A 16,004-nucleotide genomic window follows, 5' to 3' on the forward strand; every position below is an offset into this window, starting at 1 on the left:
GATTGCGTTGGTGAAATCTAAACATTTCTGCTATTAGCAATGGTTTGGGTGAATAGTGTTGTGTCAGAACATCCACTATTTCTTGATAGGTCTTGGTGGGCTGCAGTAGGTCACGCAGCAAATTAAAGGTCGTTGGACCCATTACTGACAGAAACGTGGCTACTCTTTTATCATCATGAATGTCATTTGCTGATACAAAATACTCAAAACGCTCCATTGTTCCACATGTTCATCAAAAGGACCAATATTACCAATAACTCCAGCCATCTTTCGTGCAGGCTCCTGGTTATCAGTATTATCCTCTGACAATTCCTCTTCAGTTGACAAGTCCTCTTCAGCAGACATCCGTGTCAATACTGAGTCATGTACAGCAGATCCTCCCCTCTGGTAAATCCACTCCTCTTACTCTTCCTTCTTTTCTTTTTTCTTTTTATTCCTTTGTTTTTATCTTTATATAGTCCGTGTCAATCACAACAGACGCTGGGCGCGACGTGTCGTGCAAACTAGCCGCATTAGCTTATCACTGCTAACACAAACACAGTCACGTTCTAACTAAACTTTACCACACACACACAATTCACACACACACACAGCGTCCGCGGAAGCTCAAACCGGGGTGCTGCTTCCATTCCGACATCTCACTACTCCGACTAGTGGCTTCCGCGTGCGGTTAGTGTTAGGGTTAGGGTTAGGTATAGGGTTAGTAACCGTCGGAAAGGCGACATGTCGGAAAGCCGACATGTAACCGCTCAAACCACCTTGTCGCCAATTTGTTATATACTGAGACAGGTTTATGACGGCCATAAAACCATAAAGTAGTCGGGGCACGGAGCTTCAGTATAGTGTCTCTTTATTTCAACCGGCACTTCAATACAACTACAACATCCGGGTTTCCCATCATGCATTGCACTTCTAGCTACGGCAAACATCAAGGACCAAAATACATAACACTGCAGCTCTCAGGCCACGAGGAAGGGCATTCCAGAGTCTAGGTGCTACAGACTGAAAGGCTCTGTCACCTTTGGTGATTAACCTGGTACGAGGAATGACCAATAGACCCTGGTTTGCTGACCTCAGAGTCCTGCTGGGCACATATGGTTGTAAGTCAGTTAAATATTCAGGTGCCTGGCTGTGCAGAGCTCTAAAAGTGAGCACCAGGACCTTAAACTGAACTCTAAAAATTATAGGAAGCCAGTGCAAAAATGCCAAAACTGGAGTAATGTGACACCTTCTGCTTGATCTCGTCTTGTAGCAGTGTTTTGAATGAATTGCAGGCGGTCTATGGATGTCTTATTGAGGCAGGTGAGAAACGAAATGCAGTAGTCAAGGCGAGAGGAAACGAAGGCATGTATGATCATTTCTAGGTCAGAATGCGAAACAATCGACCTAAGCTTCGCAATATTCCTGAGGTGGAAAAAACAGGTGCAGGTCACTGATTTAATGTGCGTGTCGAGGTGCATGGCCTGATCAAAAATGACCCCAAGGTTCCTGAGGTTGGGGCTCACATTCAGCCAAGATGTCTAAGGGGCTAGAGGAGGTTTTTGTGCTACTCACCAGCTCTGTTAGGTCATGGAGGGAAATGGGTGAAAAGCAATTCAGAGTAGACTGGCGGTTTGGAGATGAAGGTTGGATTGAGGTGGAGGGTGTAATACCTGCCCTGACACTGGCAACCTTATTGACAAAAAATTGTAGAAAAATCTTGACAGTCTTCTGCAGAGAAAACAGGTGTGACAGGAGTTTGTGGACTGACTATCAGACAATTGTTCAAGTCGCTCCGGTCCGAGTCCAAGTCGAGTCCCAAGTCATTTGGTCCCAAGTCCAAGTCGAGTCCCAAGTCGTTTGGTCCCAAGTCCAAGTCGAGTCCCAAGTCATTTGGTCCCAAGTCCAAGTCGAGTCCCAAGTCAATCCAACCCTCAGGTCCGAGTCCCAAGTCGAGTCCCAAGTCATTTGGTCCCAAGTCCAAGTCGAGTCCCAAGTCAATCCAACCCTCCGGTCCGAGTCCAAGTCGAGTCCCAAGTCATTTGGTCCCAAGTCCAAGTCGTGTCCCAAGTCTTTCTGTTGTGGGCAAGTCAATAATGCATTTAACTTGAAGGTTAAGGATGATTGTATTTTAATATATTATAAGAATAGTATAACTATCTGTGAAATACAACCCATTTATTTCACAAAATAATGTGTTGGCAAATTACCAATATTTAGTTATATAGGTCTCAATATGTCACATTCAGCCCTGGACTTCACTGACTGAAGTAGGGGTCACATTAATCACATTAGATTCACAGAATGAATTTTACCCACAAGTTATTTTCATTCAAATGAAATGTGAATGAACTTGCTCTAATATTGACTTTAGTTGATTTTTCAATCTTTAAAATATAGTATTTCTTAATTATTAAATAATTACAGCTTGTAGATTGGCTATTTTCACGATTTCAAATTGTTTTTAAATAATAATGAAAAAGGAACATACAAGATTTCCACCCGACAGCCATAATATATAGCCAATATATGGTTCTGTATCAGTATATGAGTCAGTTTTTGCAGATTTCATTCTAATTGGCTACTATGCCTGCATATGAATTTCATGAGCCTGGGTAGGTCACCCTGGCTTGGCGGAGATATGCCCTGTAGCGCACACTCTGCACAGCAGCAGCAGGTGAAAGCAATTCACTTAAACGAGGGTTGTGTTGCGCACCAAAAAACGGACTAAGACTTTATTGCTGTTACCATGGATAAAGTAAATTCGACAGTGGTGAGTGACTTTCATGTTTACAAGTACGTATATCTGGTGCTACTGTTGTTGTTGGGGTGGCTGGGGTCATAAACAAAACACGAACGACTAGTTGCATCGGGAGGCGTTGTGAGCTTGTAGATCTGCTATTTTCAAATAGCTGATGTATATGTTAGAGTGCTCATGTGGGCCATAGTCGCTTGACTCGCTTCTTTTGGGCTGGTTTTCCTAGACCTGGTTGCTTGTTTTTCCTCACAACACTGGCACTGATGATAACTAGACAGCAGCCGTCATAGAATCAAAATGACCCCGCTGGGAGTGGTGGTGGCGTTTGTGGTAGAGTGAGCATGGGTTTGTATAAAGAGAGATAGCGCATTTGCGGTAGAGTGAGCATGGGTTTATATAAAGAGAGAGAGCACATTTGCGGTAGAGTGAGCATGGGGTTGTATAAAGAGAGATAGCGCATTTGCGGTAGAGTGAGCATGGGTTTATATAAAGAGAGAGAGCACATTTGCGGTAGAGTGAGCATGGGGTTGTATAAAGAGAGAGAGGAATTTGCGGTAGAGTGAGCATGGGTTTGTATAAAGAAAGAGCGCATTTCACACACAGATCATTCATAGGGGAAAAAACAAAACGAGTCATTAGAGTCATCTTGTCCCAAGTCAAGTCGAGTCGGGAGTCATTGGCTAGCAAGTCCGAGTCGAGTCTCAAGTCTCGTTGGTCTTTTACCTTCCAAGTCCGAGTCGAGTCGCAAGTCTTTACCTTCAAAGTCCGAGTCGAGTCGCAAGTCGTCAAATATGCGACTCGAGTCAGACTCGAGTCGAGTCACTATGACTCGAGTCCAATTGTCTGCTGACTATCGTGTTAATGGTGTCAAAGAGGACTTTGGGGTTTTGTTTGCTGGATGAAATAAGGTTTGTGAAGTAGGCAGCTCTCGCCTCCTTAACCATACTGTTAAAATAAATTAAAAGTTTCTCAAAATGAAGACGGTGTACCTCAAGCTCAGTGGATTTCCACTTTCGCTCAACACACCTACAGTTGCGTCTAAAACGACGAATATCCTTATTAAACCAGGGGGAGGAGTTTAAAGTGCGAACAGTGCGGGATTTGAAGGGGGTAACTACATCTAAAATGTCAGAACAGTGCAGGTTAAAAGCATGAACTAAAGTATCGATGTCACCATTAATAGATGGCACCACACTGCTATCAAAAGCAGTGGAGAATCTTTCTGCGTGGAGAATCTGCAGTGGAGAATCTTTCTTCTGTGTAACTTGTCAAAAAAATACTAACCAGCTGCTGCTCAGATGCTGCTGGGGTCACGACAGGTGGCCCAGAGGGAACAGCAGTTGTAGCAGTGGAAACCTGTCAGTGCCCAAAGGTCCCTTCTCAGCCACGCCCCCAGATTCTCAGCCACGCCCCTAGATATATTTTATTTTATTTCGATGTGTAGTGTGGCCATTCAGCCACTGGGCGCTGTCATAGTGAGCAGGGGAGTAGAGCATGGGAGTTTCTCTCATCTGTTTCTTTGAGCATGCTAAAGTTGTTCTAATACAAATAACCAGGAAGTCCACCGATTAAAAAATGAAAAGAAACGTTACAGGAAATACCGGAAAGGCGGGGACATAGATTGGTGAAGCAATAGGAAGCGGCGCTGGTACCGAGCGCAAGGCTTTGGATCCGCCCTTCAAGACCTTCGATAGGGTTATTATTATTATTATTATTATTATTGTTATTAAAGACGGGGTGCCGTGATTTTCAGTGATTTTTTCCCCCCCTAAAACATAATCATCAGGTATTATGGTTATACTAGGAGGAAGATTTTTTTCAAAAAAGTGTACATAAAGTGTTAAAATTACGTTTTTATGTGGACACGCCTCCAGTTCATTAAGTATACCTGGTACTTACCTTAGCACCTCCTCCACCCCCTTAGCACCACCCACCTGTCCTCGTCCCTCCTCCTCCTCAAGCCCACACCTGTTGTGTTATGATAATGAGGGGGAGGGGATAATTTTACTGTGTCATTAAAGTGCTGTTTTTCTATTGGCACGTTTGACCCTCAAGGTTTCAGCCTCCAGGAAGAAACTCAAAATAGTCAGAGTAGACATAAAACACCATAAAAACACCACCAGGGGGCTTAACCCTTGCATTGTGTTAGAAAACTGCATCCACTTGTGGCGTGATTTAAATCAGCCCAAAATACTAAAAAAATAAGTATATTCATTATTTCTTTTTCTCCCACCTCATAGCTGACTTGTAATGCATTCATATCCATGTAAACACTTTTTAAAATATTATGTTGGGTTAGGGCTAGGGTTTCATCTTTCAATATATGTCGTTTTCTATTATAAAAATGTTAAAATTCACTCATTACATTTCCTATAATGAAGGCAATGGATAATGATGTTTTCTAGCTATAATAGAATAATTAAGAATAATAATTAGAACACACTTCCAAAAAAAAATTATAAAAAGAGTACTTGTTTAAAGTTATTAGAAATAGTGACACTAGTGGTGTTAGGGTCCGAAATGACCCGTATACCATAGAAGGTAAAAAGTCATTTATTTTTCATAAACTCAAACTTTATTTTACTCCTGATAGCCAATGCTAATTGAGGACAAGTCTCTCTCACTCTCAAACATGTAAACATTGAATATTGACAATTTGGGGGGGAATTGAGCCACACTTCTTTGCCGGGTCATTTCGGACCCTAACACCACAAGTGTCACTTTTTTTTTTGAGACCATCAGAATTAATTAAAATGATGATAAATAATTTTGTTGCGTTAAAATGGCTATTTCTGAGGATATCATGAAGCCTCGTTCCAATAAAGAAATGTAAAGGGTACTTTTTACCTATTCAAACTTGAAAACGGGTCAAAAAAGACCCTAACACAATGGAAGGGCTAATGAAGTTCTATCAACCTCATAGACACATGAAAAACAGAAAAAGTGCAAAACAATGGCACCACCTCTTTAAGGTAGTACAATTCATAATTTAACATATTCATACAAACACAATATACAAAAAAAAACTTTAATGACAGTTTGCAATGTTCTGGCAAAACTCCAACAAGTCCATCTCCAGTATAAAAGAAAAAATATATATACAGTACAGATTTTTTAACAATACAAATGCACCCCCCCAACTAACATGCACTTACGCACACACGCATGGACACACACACACACACACACACACACACACACACACACACACACACACACACACACACACACACACACACACACACACACACACAAATTAGTTAAATAAACAGGAGTAGTTAGAAGGAGTAGTTCACAAAATAATTACTTATTTTCTATCAATTACACACTCCATGAAGCCTAGGTTTTGTCGCATTCCTAAGCCAATAATTTGATGACCGGGTCAGTAGGAGTCCGCCCGTCATCACACTTTTCAATTAAGTATAGGCAGTGTTCGATTTATTGGAAAAAACAAAAAAAACAACGGGATGTTTTCTTGACATACATTTTCTTTTTTTAACTAATTATTTTTATCCCACGATTTTGTAACCCTTTTTCACCCGGTGCCAATTATCTAAGTGATCCTGGGTGCTACACTCCCCCCGCCAGCCTAGGGAGCCCAGAGCCGAGCTCATGCCTCCTTCAATGCATGAGAGCCAACTGACCTTCTTATCACCCGACCACGCTGGGCAAGACCTGGGATGTTGGTTGTCTAGGAAGTGACAACCGGAAACGGTTGAATTTGACGGAAGTACCGCCCAAGGAAATGACATTGATGCTTTACAAATCTGTTAACATTCTCCGTGAATGAAACGAGTGTTGTGATTGGTCAAAAAATATTGTTTCCGGGGGAAACGCGTACGACGGAAATCCTACCCACTCAGGACTTCCTAGACACTTGCTGCTTTAGGTCGTGACCAGGCTCTTCTTTTCGCAGATGAGTGAGGCTGGGACCGAGGCTATCACCCGACGGGGGAGTTTCCCCGGTAGGACGTAGCGCGTGGAAGTAACGCGTTAATCCAAACAGTTCCTTTCCCCTCAATCCGTCTGTCATGGGGGAGGCGGTATAGCGACCGGGATTACTACATACATTTTCAATTAAAATTCTTAAAATGTTAAACTAATAATAATAAATAATAATAACATACATTAACATAAATATCACACATATCAGTCTACTGTTCCCAAACGGTAACCGCCTTATCTTTTTAACTGTCATTCATTAATTAAATAATTAACTATAGCCATAAAGCATTTGCTGACATTGTCAACTCTGTAACTGCCAGAGTAAATAGTCTAATAGTGTCACCCCACTGCCAGTGAAAACGAGCAAGTTTACTGTACCTGATAGAGTTAATCTCTTATCTTAATTATCATAATGTGTCTAGGGTCCATTAACCTGGTTAAAATGTCCTATTAATAATGGTGTTATATGGGCCTGTAATACAGTCATGTTAAATGTACTCTCTACTACCAGTCTCTCTGTCTGCCAGCCAAGGTCAAACCCATGCTGCAGGCTTTCTCTGTGGCTATCTATGTTTTGAGAACACTGTATCTAGAATGCTCTTTTCTACAGCTGTCTTCCTTCAGTGTCACCCAAATCATCCCTGACCAGTGACAGGTCCGAGCAGATGTCAAATGTGTTGACCCAGACATGGAGACGCTGTTGTCCAGAGATAAACTGTCACACCATCATCACCATCTTCATCATCTACCATCATCATCCTCATCTGACGACGACGTAATCATCAGTCTCATCCAATCCGAGAAGTCCACCTTCGCCCGGAACCTCATCTATGTCACATCCTATGATGTTATATGTTTATGTTACTGGACACTGTTAAAGCCTGGTGCTTTCTCTGTTACACTACAGAGAGACGGACGACCGATGATGTGGACAATACCTGTGATACTGTAACCTTCTATTTTCTCTCTGATCTGAATACAAGATCTTTCATTACATCCATGGCTGCCTGTCTTCTGAGTCTGGTTTTTCCTTATTGCCTCGTTATACAAGTATGTGGTACTTTGTGTGGGTCATAGGGAGGAAACAACTCTATTAGTACCTTTGAAAAATCATCGAATATTATCCGTGACCGCCGTCTTGTAGAATCTGGAAAAAATAATTGTCCGGTCGCAGTAATCCATTCCAAAAATTCACGTTTATAAATCCTATAACACTACACGAAACAAAGAACAAACCAGAAAACATTTGCTGAAATGGTCTTTTTAACTGTTAATTATAAATGAATGGAACACTTTACTGACCCCTCCTCACTGACAGATTCATATCTGTCTGGAGTGTTGAATATGTGGCTGAGCTGACATCTCAGCTCCCACCTCCACCTCTGTTTCTGACATGTTTGCACTATCACGTGGTTCATCATTGATTGTAATAACATGGCTTGTCTCACTTTCTTTTCTGGGCCTTTTTGTACATTTTGCCCTGTGAAATATAAGGAAATACAGTACTTGATCCCCTTGTTTTATGGTGATTTCATCTTGCTATCATCTTGCTATTCACTGTCAAACAAGTCTGTGTTGTTAGTTCCACTCAGCGGGAGCCAGGATGGACCTCGCAAGGATTCCTTCTTGACCGCTCCTGACCTCGGACGATTTATAAAACTCAGGAGAATTATGTCCACTCGGGAGGCTCAGTGAATGGTCTTAGTTTCATTCTGTCTGACCAGAAGAGGGGGGGGGGTCATGAAAAGCAGAGGGATAGATTCCCCCCTCACCCTCCCCCCCAAAATAGAACCCTATATAGAGGGTTTAAGTGGTTTATAGAACCATTAAAATAAATGGTTCTTTCGAGAACCTTGGTCTGAAAGGTTCTTTCTTCAAAAGTGGTTCTTCTATGGAGGAGGAGGAGGAGGAGGAGGTCAGTATTAACATTTGAAGAAAAGGCAGACGATGCAGCTGAACAGAAGCCACAGTGAGTGAGATACACAAGCTGAGCCGTTGATGTCTCCACCTGTTCCTGGTCCTGGAGAGAGAGAGAGAGAGAGAGAGAGAGAGAGAGAGAGAGAGAGAGAGAGAGAGAGAGAGAGAGAGAGAGAGAGAGAGAGAGAGAGAGAGAGAGAGAGAGAGAGAGAGAGAGAGAGAGAGAGAGAGAGAGAGAGAGAGAGAGAGAGAGAGAGTGAGTGAGTGTGAGTGTTTACTAACCAACACATGTCCACCCAAACGGCAAAAATTCAGAATCCTGAGAAACACTCAGCAAAACAACAGAAGGCTTAGAGCCACACTAGTACTCACACTACATTGACTGACAAATAACTGACTAGCGTGTCAGAGCTACTACTAACATAAATTGGAACAGGGCTAGGCATGGGACTAGAAAGGGGGGCAAGGCACATGGCTAGAGACATGGCTAGGAACGAGGCTTGGAAATGGGCGGGGGACAAACTGTGGGTCAGGGGTGAAAATCGGCCTCAGTGGCGCAGAGCAGGGACAGGGCAACTGAAAAGCAATACCGGGGTCCGGTGACTGGAGTGCAAGACCAGAACTCTGCAACTGACACGCCGGCCTGGGGTCCAATCGCTGGAGTGCCAACAGAAAGCCCGACGACTTGGGCATGGGCCCAGGGTGTAGCGGCTGGAGCGCTGGGTTGGGTTTAGCAGCGACAACTTATGACAGTTCAGAAAGTCTGCAAAGTCTGCTGATGAGGGCACAGAGGGCCCAGGCAGGTCATCGGAGGAGACAGTTGGCAAGAGCCTAGGCAGGACATCGTCGAGGCCAGCCAACGACACATTGAGCAGGACTGGCGGAATGTCGGCGGAGATTGCAGACAAGGTATAAGGCGGGACATCGCAGGGTAGCGAGGGGTCCTCGGTGCTGGGAGCAGCAATCACTCCTTCTCCTGGCTGGCCAAAATGGCCAAAATGGCTAGGTTCACAAACCCAACCCTGATGGGCAGGCACACAGACACAGACTGGGCGTTAACGATACTGGAATAGGCTAGGGGACTAGCAGGACACAGGAGACTAGATTAACAATAATCGGGGTGGTGAGACATGACAGGTAACAGCTACAAGGGCAGACAGGAAGACCAGAACAATACTACAAAATAAGATGCACAAGAAACACCTGGGGAATCAACAAACTACCAGAATACCAGACTAATAAGAACACACAGAGCTACAGAAAAATGCCACAGGCGCACCATTGCTCTGTACCCTCTGTGTTCCTATTGATTGGTCTTTAAACAACTATAACTCCAGTTCCCAGCATGCTAACGGCCCCACACTTGGTAGGTGCCTTTAGACGGTCAATAGGGAAGGCTGTAATTGCTTAAGCCCCACCCCCTCTGTATTCCTAATGGCTGGCCTTTAAACAGCCATAATATAGTGCAGCGGCTAAAAGCAATATTTTGGGAGAATCGTTCACTTGGTGATACAAGCGTGAAACTTGGTACAGATCATCTTTAGAGGTCATTTATCGATTTTTTTAATCGAGCCACTTGAAAATCAAAGATGGCGGCCATTTATTTAAAGATAGCTGCCAAAATGTGTCTGATTTAGCTTTTCAGCATATTTTTGCCTATGCTTTTGTGATGTCAATCACCAAAACACCAAATAGAGCTCCCCTAGTATACTTCTGAACATTTGCAACATTATTCTTTAGTTTTTTCTAAACTGTTTTTAATGTTTTACAATTAAAAAAACAAGATATAGGCTAAATCGGGGATTAAACCAATAGAAATTAAAAAGAAAATCTCAAGATTTCTGAACATGTAGTTATTTTTAACTGCTGTGGGTGGAGGAGGGATTTGTGAGGGTTAATTGGTCAGCAGGTGTTTCCAACTATCTAATTAAGCTCTCCTCTATATAGGTGCAGGCTGTGACTGCCTTCAGTTTCTGACACACAACAGAGTGAGAGCGAGCGCTTAGCAAGTTGAGCTGCCAGTGACTAGTCTTCTACCAAACCAGGGCTCTGGGCTCTGGTTTGCCCCCCCCCCGGGTCCCTGGGTGGCTGCCCGGGCAAACTGCGGCCGAAAAACCCGGGAAAAAGTGTGAAAATCGCACTGTGTTTGCAGGCCCCGCGAGGTCGGGGGCTCTGGCCTCTCCCCTGCGTGAAATTTCGCGTGGTCGGAAAGTGGCCACTGGTGCCAGCGGGTAGCTATGGAGCATGCCCGGAACCGGGGCATGTTCCTGGGGCAGTGTCGGCGCCGCGAGAGGCCCCAAATCCTGGAGGATTCGGAAAAAAGCCAGGATTTCTTCAGAGTCCAGAGCTCCCAGGAAGCTCTGGGCTCAGGGCCTCTCCCCTGCGTGAAATTTCGCGCGGTCGGAGAGTGGCCACTGGTGCCAGCGGGTAGCTATGGAGCATGCCCGGAACCGGGGCATGTTCCTGGGGCAGTGTCGGGGTCGCGAGGGGTCCCCTGTCCTGGATCTCCGCGTCGTACCTCCCTGTCACCTGCCCGTAGCCCAGGAGGCGTCTGGCTCACGCCTGCCTCCCTCCTTTGAAAAAGTCTCCCGGGCGAGACGCCGACTCGCTCCAGACCGTACCTATGGAGCTTGGCCGTGGCGATGCCCAGCGCGAGGCTCCGTCTCGGGTGGCGGCGCGGGCCCGCTCCTCCTGGATCTCCGCGTTGTACCTCCCTGTCCCCTCCCCGTGGCCCAGGAGGCGTAGGGCTGGTCCCTGCCTCCCTCCTGTGAAAAAGTCTCCCGGGCGAGGCGCCGACTTGTTCCAGAACGTACCTATGGAGCCTGGCCGTCGCGAAGCCCGGGGCGAGGCTCCGTCTCGGGGCGGCCCGGGTGCCCGAGCGGGGCGCCCTGGTGGTGGTGGCCGTGGGTCCCTCTCCCCCCTCCCCGCGAGGGGGGAGAGAACCATGAAATTGGAGGCCTCTTCCCGGCGGGCTTATGGGAAGAGAGAGGCCTCCGCTCGGGCACGGCCGGGCGGACGGGCGCCCTGGAGGTCCTCGTGGAGCCCAGGGAGACCTGGGCTCTGCCATGGCCCCCTCCTTTGAAATTCTCTCCCGGGAGTTTCGCCAACTCTTCCCATCCCGGTTGTATGGAACCGGCGCGCGGACGCCGACGGACGGGACGACGGCAGGCCCAAGAGAGGCTTCCGGTCGGACGCGGTCGGGCGGCCTGGCACCCTGGAAGTCCTCGTGTAGCCCACGAGGACCTGGGCTCTGCCATGGCCCCCTCCTTTGAAATTCTCTCCCGGGAGTTTCGCCAACTTTTCCCAGCCCGGATATATGGACTAGCGTGCGGACGCTGGGGACACGGACGGCAGGCCTGCCCGAACGCAGGGCCCGCCGTCGGCCACGGTGGCCACTCTAGTCATGCACTGTGATCCACGGGAACCATGCCGCCCGCAAGGGCCGTGGAACCCGCTACTTTTCCCTGATAGAATGGCACTCGTAGCCCGCCTCTTGCAAGGGCCCCGCCGGCACCTTCGTGTGCTTCGGTGGACGCTGCTTGCAGCCTGCGGGCCCGACCAGGCGCGGAGGGACCACGTGCGGAGAGGCCCCGGTGGCCTGTCCTCCGCACTCCTCCGCGGCCGACCCCGGCCTAGCGAGACCGAGACGCACCGTCTGCCCTAGTTGCCTTGACACGGACCGCCTGAGGGCCCCGGCTGCCGGCCTCGCCTCGAGCCCCATCGCGGGGCTCGGCGAGGAGATCCGCACGCAGCTGGGGCGCACGGGCGCGCTCCGGAGACTCCGTTTCTCAGGTAGAAACTAGTGGTTTCCCGAATGTCCCGTTGTACCTCCCTGTCCCGTTGTACCTTCCCATGTCCCGTTCTACCAAACCAGATCTTTCAGGCTCTTTTTGAATAATACATTAGACATATTCTAGACAAAAAAAAAAAAAGAAGGAAATGTATGTATATAGATATTAAAAACTGAAAAAAAAGAAAAAACACTAAAAAAAAAAAAGAAAAAAAAAAGAAAAAAAAGAAAAGACACCCCCCCCCCAAAAAACAAAACAAAAAACAAAACAAAAAAACAAACAAAAAAAACAGGGTGCAACAGATATCGTGATAGCGGCCATTATGGGAAAAAATGGACGCCATATTGGATTTTTGAGTGGCTCGATTAAAAAAGTCAAAGAGTTGACCTAAAGGAATGTTGATGCCAATTTTCACGCTTGTATCACAAAGTGAACGATTGTTCCTACTATCTGCTCTACTATAACTCCAGTTCCCAGCATGCTAAAGACCCCAAACTTGGTCGGTGCTCTTAGATGGCCAATAGGGACAGGCTGTAATTGCTTAAGCCCCGCCCCCTCTGCTTTCATGTTAGCTGGGGTTTAAACAGCCATAAATCCAGTTCTCAGCATGCTACAGGCTCCAGACTTCCAATTACATAAAAACATTACCACTTCCGGTTTATCGGATTGCCTTGAAACTTCACCCACACACTCTCTGATGGGTGTGGAGTTCAATGGTGCAACCCGGAAGTGGATAGAGTAACTTACTATTGAGGAAGAGACTGGCACTCTGGATGCCTAGTATGTTAGTAGAGTAACTTACTATAGAGACTGGCATTCTGGATGTCAGGTCTGTTAGTAGAGTAACTTACTATAGAGGAAGAGACTGGCATTCTGGATGCCCAGTCTGTTAGTAGCCACGCAGGTGTAGTTCCCATAATCCTCGTGGGTGACATTGGCGATGGTCAGGACGGAGGAGGTACCGAGGGTCTGGATGTTGATGGCCTGACTGTTGGATATTCTGGACAGGAGAGAGAGAGAGAGAGAGATAGAGAGAGAGAGAGAGAGAGAGAGAGAGAGAGAGAGAGAGAGAGAGACAAACACACTTACAGCAAATTAACGGCAGTTGGTGGCATGAAGTCAGCAACATACAAAGTATGTTGATACAACTTAACCTTTATATATTTTGTGTTATGGGGTCCCCCAGGTGTCTATCCTTGGCCCGCTCCTTTTCCCCTCTACACCAAATCACTTTTTTAGAAAATAGACAATCTACACACCACGTTGAGCTGCGTTGTGAGCTTGTAGATTGGCTATTTTCGCCAAAAGTTCCCCTATGACATGCCCAGGAAAGGGATGCTAGGGTTCATGTGGTTAACGAATCCCTAGAATATTTATGTTGTGCATAAAATTGTCTTTTACGGTCTGTAATTTGGCAGTGCATAAATCCCAGTCTCCTTGGTGCTGTCATGAAGAAATGGAGTATAGCGTTGTTATCCATTTGTGTAATATTAGTATGCAGCTGAGGTCTAACCCTCAACCTCTGGGACTATTAATGTCCAGCAAGCTCATAACAAAGTTATCATGTCAACCATGAACCTTTTCAGAGTGAATAAATCAACATAATTTGCTGACACAGTTTGCTGAGCACCTATGTGATGGACTGGACTAAACATCAACTCTAAATCATGCTCTTTTAACAGCAAAGTACACAGCATGGATTCTACTTGTTCTAGACCAGAGTGAGACGTTCCTGTCAGGAGGAAAACAAAGTTAAATGTGCTGTAAGTTACTTTTTCTTTTCTAAAATATGTGTTAAATAGCTCTATATTCTGCTATAGAGTGTTTATTCAGTAACAGTCTCTCCAGCTTTTTAGTAAACAGAAAATGCTTTTTTGTCAGGATACCTATTACATCCATTCAGGAGAAATGACTCAAACAGGATACATAAACAAGTGGAATTGGAATTAATTATACCAATAAATGAGTAGATCAAATTGGAACTGGATCACAAGCTGATAAATTATCTTTGTGGTATTCTCTCTCCTGATTGGATTAAATAAGCATTGTACATGAAAATGCATTTTATGTTTATTAAACAGCTGGAGAGACGGGGGGACCCCTGTTCCTGAACAAACACTATGGCAATGATTACTATCAAAATACAATATAACTAATACATCTGCAGTGGTTGGAGGTGTTACTTCTACTCTTCTACTGAGAAATACAACTGTGGTGTCGTGTAGGACATCAACAATGTTAATAAAGTTATTTGAAGCAGACGTCACACCGGATTGGACACTTTGTTTGTATTGTTACAATGACCTTTGTCTGTCGGGAGAGAGAAACAACAGACATAAAACCTGAATATTGTATCTTTAATTAAATGCTTCCAACCTAATCCTACTTAAGTCTTGGTATGGTGTGCTTATCTGATCTCAAGCAGGGCAGCCAGAGTTTATGCTGACACACACCAGGCTGAAATGGAGAATTAACATGAGCAGTAAAAAAGCCTCTCAAAAGAAAGAGAGAATGTGTGTGTGTGTGTGTGTGTGTGTGTGTGTGTGTGTGTGTGTGTGTGTGTGTGTGTGTGTGTGTGTGTGTGTGTGCATGCGTGCATGCTCGTGCGCGTGCGTGCGTGTGCGTGTGTGTGAGTGTGTGTGTGTTTTTATTTAAACCTCTGTGGATAAGTACTTCATTAACCTTCAGAATGTATATGCAACCTGTGTATAGTTGGTCAAGATGTGTTGTGATCAAAATGCAGACACAAAGATGTATTTCTGAGAGTGTAAAATGTATTACATTTGAACTCTTAAGAGTTACAAATAGATCAAATTAACACTGTGGATTTGACTGTGTATTAAATGTATTTGTTTTGTCCTTAAAAAGTTAAAGGTCTCCCTGACTCTCCAGCTCTTTAATAAACAGAAAATAAATGAGCCTCTTGTGAGGTATACAGTACTTCTTCATAGGAGACACTCCTCACACATCCACAACACTAAACCCTCGGAAACATTGGAGAACGCACAAATATCCCAAAGACCATACATCTTGGAGCGCTGGTGTGCTGATAGGCCTATTAGATTATGGATCATATCCATGATAGCACCAGTTCTTCTTCCACACAGTTCCTGCTCTCTTCCTGTCACAGAACTTTTACGGCACTAAGTTTTGAAACATATCTTCAATTGCAGTATATGGGTGTGCGTGTGTGCGTGTGTGTGTGTGCGTGCGTGCGTGCGTGCGTGCATGCGTACATGCGTACGTGCGTGTGAGGTTGTACCTCTTGTCGTCTCTGTACCATTCAAACTCTGGCGTTGGCACAGCGGTAGCATCACATTGCAGAATGCCCATGCGACCCACCTGGCTCTCTGTGCTCTGAGTTTTCTGTATGGTGGGAGGATCTAAACACAGTCACAGGAGAGGAAAACGTTCAACAACTGTTACACACTAAATGTATATATATTTACTTAACGTAAGCCGTTTTATACTTTGATGTACGACAGACATGTGGAAATAACTAAAACAGACGATATACTACAGTAGCTCACAATATGTCGCATTGCAACGTGTTGTGAGCTTGTAGATCAGCTATTTGAGCTGAACCCCACACTGTCTGTGAATCCCAGCAGGAC

The 16,004-nt window shown here is 45.3% G+C and overlaps 2 protein-coding genes across 2 annotated transcripts in view; one reads left to right on the forward strand and one right to left on the reverse strand.

Annotated features, from left to right (window-relative positions):
- LOC308089501 (uncharacterized protein) overlaps nucleotides 1–16,004 on the forward strand; it is a gene marked incomplete at both ends in the record, with an annotated part of 277,868 nt that overhangs the window by 125,147 nt on the left and 136,717 nt on the right. The gene's annotated exons all lie outside the window — the stretch shown is intronic.
- Nucleotides 8,605–16,004, reverse strand: part of LOC308093110 (limbic system-associated membrane protein-like) — a gene marked incomplete at both ends in the record, with an annotated part of 111,365 nt that continues 103,965 nt past the window's right edge. The window contains 3 exons of the mRNA XM_080439330.1: nucleotides 8,605–8,702; nucleotides 13,242–13,390; nucleotides 15,653–15,773. Coding sequence (XP_080295456.1) covers nucleotides 8,605–8,702; nucleotides 13,242–13,390; nucleotides 15,653–15,773 — 368 coding nt within the window. The remainder of the gene's footprint in view (nucleotides 8,703–13,241; nucleotides 13,391–15,652; nucleotides 15,774–16,004) is intronic.

Source organism: Gymnoscopelus braueri (genome assembly GCF_963280865.1).
Source record: "Gymnoscopelus braueri genome assembly, chromosome: 1".
Lineage (NCBI taxonomy): Eukaryota > Metazoa > Chordata > Actinopteri > Myctophiformes > Myctophidae > Gymnoscopelus > Gymnoscopelus braueri.